A 5,751-nucleotide genomic window follows, 5' to 3' on the forward strand; every position below is an offset into this window, starting at 1 on the left:
AGTTCACCTACGACGGTTTTTCAATAACCGTCCTTAAACTTACAATTTAATTAGGATATTGTCATTCCATTATCTTCAAAGACGGGTTCTACCAACCGATGTTATTTATGCGTCGTAGTAAACAACTTTTGTAGTTGTGCTAAAAGCCCAAATATTGTCTTCATAGCTTTTTGCTTGATTCTATCGCCATGGAAGTCCACCTTTAGCACTACTTTCTATTACACAACAAATGAAATAGCTGTTAAGAACCAACAATTAATTACTCCTACATTCCTACATATAAAACATGAAAGGAAATAGTTAAATACAAGACCTAGTGGAAACAAAATAGTGTAAAACTATGAGAAAATTAAACTATCAATTACAAATATACTGATTAGGGGACGAAGGAGAGGAAATTATAAAAGAGATTTGTTTTCATTATCTAGTTCTGACCTTCATTGTTGTTAAAGCTTGCATGTGAGAGCTAAACAACAATTGTTTGGTGACAAATGACAATTGCAAAGGAAGGCAATATGGCTTTTATTTTGGAAATGAAGTTGTGATGACAAGTATAGCTGAGATTGAGCAATATTTATAGTAGCATGTGGTGAGAGACATAGTCGAATCGCGTCAAGTTAAGTCAAGGCAAGTCCACTCATAACGTACTACTATATAGTCTTCAAAACTTTTTGTTACACAAGTTTACGCGGTGGAATTTAGAAATCGTGTCATCATTAAATTTTGCATCCTCTAACTATACCCTACAGTTCCTTCACAGAAAGTGAATCAATGAAATTTTACAAAAAAGTGTAATCATTATTGAAGGCTTTTCCTATTCTTTTTTAATCATGCATGTATGCTTGGTTATGATTGTTTTACTATGACAGAGACAGTGACGTTAACATGGCTTACCACACCTTCGTCCATTAGTCACCAGATTTTTTTTTATTTATCGTGTTTAAACTTTTTTTATTATCAGTAAATATTAATTTTTGTTAAAATATTAATTTTATTAATATAAGAGATCAAAATTGATTTTTTTTTTCTTTTCTCTTAATCATATCCAACCTACTTTATACCTCCTAAATGTTCAAATAATACAAACATTCTATTTAACACTTTTATTTTTTTGTCACTTTATATATCATAATCAAGTTTTAATATTTTTTTTCCATCTTTAGGTGTAGACATGATGATATTAGTTTGATTAAACTTATTTATTTTAAAAAGTGTTTATTTTAATAAAATAAATAATTTTAGAGTTTCTTAGTATATTTGTTTAAATTATTTGTACAAGCCTATCAATAACAAAAATTTATCTCGAAGGATTTGAGAAAGACCACTTTCTCGTCAATATGCACCCTCACAACTAGATATTCTACCACAAGAGTTGGGATTAGAGTCCCCAACTATGAGCATGTTTGAGAATTTGTTGTAAAATTATGTTCGTGACAAAATAATTTTATCAATAGATTAAAATCTTTTGTTTTGTATTTATTTTACTTTTATTTACTAGATTTACATTCCAATATTCTTAACTACAAATCAAACACCTATTACTTATTTAAGAGATGAGATTCTAGCTATTACTATTTATATCAACCTGTTTTGAGTAAAATTATTCATATCAATATCAACCTAAGTGGTCTTTTCTAATAATATTGTATTGATGTGAAATAAATTTAAGATTTGAAATACATAAATAGTAATTAGGAAGAGAACGTTTCCCACTCAAATCTTGGTTATTATTATTTATGAATAACCCATTAAATTTTTTTCTAATACATTTTACAAAATGACAAAGTCTAATCGTACACCACACAAAATAAAGTACATATATTTTTACTCGCTTTTATCTATTAGATAATGAAAAATTCTAATCGAAACAACAAAATGAGTGTCTTTTTTATATACCATATATTTTCTATATTCTCAAATTTAGCAAATGACACAGCCGCTAGGATTCTCTTCATAACTTGTGACATAGTAACTTTGATTATACTGTGGTGTCATCTGATAATAAAGGGGATACGATTCATAGTGCTTGAAAGGAACAAGTACTTTTGCTGGCTTGTCCTTTTCTTTCTCCTTATCTTCTTTTGCTGGTCCTACTGAAACTAATTCAGTGTGACAACACTTTCGTAGCTTGGACACTGCACTCACTGGATCGATGTCCCCCAACACGATCATTTTCATATCTTTGATGTCAACATAAACTGATTCAACCCCTGCAAAGTAATTACAAACACAATTTTGTTAATGAATGAATCATTAATTGATTCCTTGATGCTGCATGATATGTACTTTGGTGAAAATTTTGATTTACCAGAAAGGCCAGATGCTGTCTTCATAGCTTTTTGCTTGATTCTATCACCATGTAAGTCCACCTTTAACACTACTTTCTGTTAATTAGAACAAATCAAAGAGCTGTTAGGATCCAACGATTGCTTCTAAACATGAAATGAATAATAGTTAATTACATGGCCTAGTGGAACCAAAATAGTGTAAAGCTCTGGGAAAACACAAGAAACATTCATTAAGGGAAGGAGGGGAAATTAATAAATGATATATATTTTTCTCATCCCATGAGGGTTTATTTTTAACCTTCATTGTTGTTAAAGCTTGTTTGTGAAAGCTATAAGCAAGAGTTGTTTGGCTGAGGAGGGTCAACAGGTAACTTGGGTTGTTGGAATATTAATTAGGAGATGGTTTTTATTTTTGAAATTAATGAAGTTGTAGTGATAAGTATGGCTGAGATTGAGCAATATTTATAGTAGCATATGGTGAGAAACAAAGTCAATAGGAGTCAACCCAAGTCAAATCGTATTTTATATGGTCTTCAAATTAAACTTCTAACAATTAATTTGTTTGGCTACACACGGTGTAGTGAAAAGTGGAACCCGTGTAATAATCTTTAAATTTTGCATCCTCTATCTACTCTACAGTGTTCCCTCACAGAAAGTGAATTAATCAATTAAATCTTCATATCTTATAAAGGGTAGTGTAATCATTGAAGGCCTTTTTTTTCTTTTCCCTAAATCATAACGCACGGGTCTGGTTGGGAAACTGATACATGTGCTTCGTAGTAACATCCCGAAAAGATAAATATTAAATAATGGTTGATGCACTGATGCATGCACTTGGTAAATTTTGGAGATTGTTTTGGGGGCTGCAATGACCTCAATATGGCTTACTACAAGTTCCTCTCTCCGCCACTAAAAATGATCTCTCTTTTTTTTCCCCTTGTTGAACTCATAAAAAATATTCTCACTCATGTTTTGTTTCTGTCTGTTTTTTTCTTGGAAAATAACAGAATTTATCGAAAATGGAGCAGCGATACCCATTTTCAATAAGTAGACAGTATTTTTATACTAGAATATATGCAGCACCCAAAAAACCTCTAATTGGAAGTGGCTTTATACACAAAATACCCCCTTGTATATCAACCTCCGATAACAACCAAGACTTCCCACCTTATAAAATCGATTATATAAATCACACAATATTATTTAACATGATTAAAAATTAAAGTTTTAGAAATATTATTTAATGAGATTTTTCTTTGATGATTTTCTCAAACACCTTTTTTAGTCTCTTCCCTTTTTTAACTTAAAAAAATCATACAATCTACTATTCTAATTGATGCCTCAAATAACAGTCTTTGTATATACCCGAACTATCTTGATCAATTTTCTATCATTTTTTACTCAATGGATGAAATATTAATCTTTTCTAATATATAATAATTTTGTATTCTATCATTTTTTGTATGTAACATTTGATAAAATATCATAAAAAATATATTAAGAACATATTCTGGTATTTGTTATTCTCACTTTTCTCTCATATTTGTTCATTTAAAGCTAAGCATTCACTGTCGTATATTAATCTCCAACAAAGGAACAAAATATTTCCAACTACCCGTGCTACCTATATATAGTAGACTATATACACATACATACCTATTCTACCAATTGTACTTAGCAAAATCTGGAGCTGACCGACATCAGGGTGAACATGACCAAGGTGTGCTCCATATGATCTCGCACGTCAGACAATGAATACCCTTTGTTAAGAGGATAAGAGGGGTGATGCAATCCTCCATAGGAAGGGACCAGCCACTAGAGCCATGAGCAAGAGGGTCCAAGAGGATTGGGCTAGAGTTGCTGAAGAAGGCCCTAGGGTTCTCATGAACCTCAGGGTAGATTTCTGAGCCCATGGGCTAAGGTTGGGTCCAATTATCTTTGTACATATTAGACTAGGATGTCATTATATTTGGTCCTTGTATTTAGGGTTCCATAATGTATATAGGGTATCCTAAAAATATAGGATTTTTCAGCCCTTGTATTTTCGGGCACCTAGACTAGTTTTTGTATTATGGGTAGTTTTGTAATTTCACATGCACTAAGTGAATATTTGATGTGGGTGTTGGGAAATAAATTTAATTGAATTGGTAGAAGCCCAATCCAATTAAATTTTAGAGGGGGAGATGATCATTTGCTTACTACACCCCATTGCCACATCATATAGTAACACTTTATGCATGTCCTTCATGCTTTGCATGCCTCATGACACCTAAGCACACTTAGTAGAGAATCTTGGAATTGATCTTGGATTAGTGGGCTGAACCATAACTAAAATTCACTAATCATAATTAGTGAAATTTTGGCTCCAAAGTTTGACTCCACAAATTCAATTTCAAATTCAAGTGAAATTTGAATTGAAATTCAAATTTCCTTCCAATTTTGTGTGACACTTAGGCTATAAATAGAGGTCATGTGTGTGCATTTTTTCAACTTTGATCATTTTAATATTAACTTCAGATTTTAGAGCTCTTTTAGAGCACAAAATTTTGTGCTCTTCTCTTCCTCTCCCTTCATTCATCTCCGTCTTCCTCCAAGCTCTTATCCATGGCCTCCTATGGTGGTGAGCTTCTTCTAGACTCATCTTTTCCTTGAAGTGGCATCTCCTCTCTCTCTTCTTTCTCCATTCCGTTGCCATTCATCTTCCAAGAAGCAAAGGAATCCATTGATAAAGAAGATCCTAGGCCTACAAGCTCCAATAGAGCTTACATCAATGGGGGATCTGCAAAATAAAAGACTCTAACGCTCAAGTAAGTACGTGAGTTAGGTGAAAATGAGAGATGAAAGGGTGGGATAGAACCTGGTACTTATATAGTGGAGTGAGAACTATGGGTCCTTGTTTGTAGGACTGTTACGGTGGTATAACAACCCTTGCAGATAATTGCTAGCTAATAGATAATTGTGGCTTATAGATAGTTGGGTACCTGCCAGTTGATAGGAAAGTTACAACATTATCATTAATATTTGACTAATGAAGTGTTTAAAGATAACCAACCGGTTTGGGAGCTTGACTGCCAAAGCTGATACGCCCATGCTCCTATGCCAAAGCTGACATGAAAGACTAATGTGTGTATTGAAGTGTCACATCACTTGCCATGTCCACTTTATGGACCCTACACCAATATTTTCCATTTGTAACGAAATACCAAATAACTCAAATTATCACCAATAAAGTTTTGACAAAGTTGTCAAAGCAATCAAATTGCATTATTGACTAATAAACAAAATTTTGAGTAAGGGTGTTCACGGGCATGGGTCACCCGCGAACCCAAATTGATCCAAACCGATTCAAATAGTTTGAGTTGAGTCATTTATGTATTTGGGTTAAAATAAAACCGAATCGATCAAAATCGTTCATGTACGAATTGGGTCACGGATTTAGATTTATAGATTCGTTGACCCGTTA

General features: G+C 32.8%; 1 protein-coding gene across 1 annotated transcript; it reads right to left on the bottom strand.

Annotated features, from left to right (window-relative positions):
* Positions 1-1,718: 1,718 nt before the first annotated feature.
* On the bottom strand, positions 1,719-2,706 carry LOC114425443 (heavy metal-associated isoprenylated plant protein 39-like). Its single transcript, XM_028392372.1, has 3 exons — positions 2,587-2,706; positions 2,309-2,384; positions 1,719-2,210 (listed from the first exon to the last, which is right to left on the bottom strand). Exons 1-3 carry the CDS (start codon positions 2,590-2,592, stop codon positions 1,921-1,923), a joined length of 372 nt encoding a protein of 123 aa, XP_028248173.1. The 5' UTR covers positions 2,593-2,706; the 3' UTR covers positions 1,719-1,920.
* Positions 2,707-5,751: the final 3,045 nt, after the last annotated feature.

Source organism: Glycine soja, chromosome 9 (genome assembly GCF_004193775.1).
Source record: "Glycine soja cultivar W05 chromosome 9, ASM419377v2, whole genome shotgun sequence".
In the NCBI taxonomy this organism is placed as follows: domain Eukaryota; kingdom Viridiplantae; phylum Streptophyta; class Magnoliopsida; order Fabales; family Fabaceae; genus Glycine; species Glycine soja.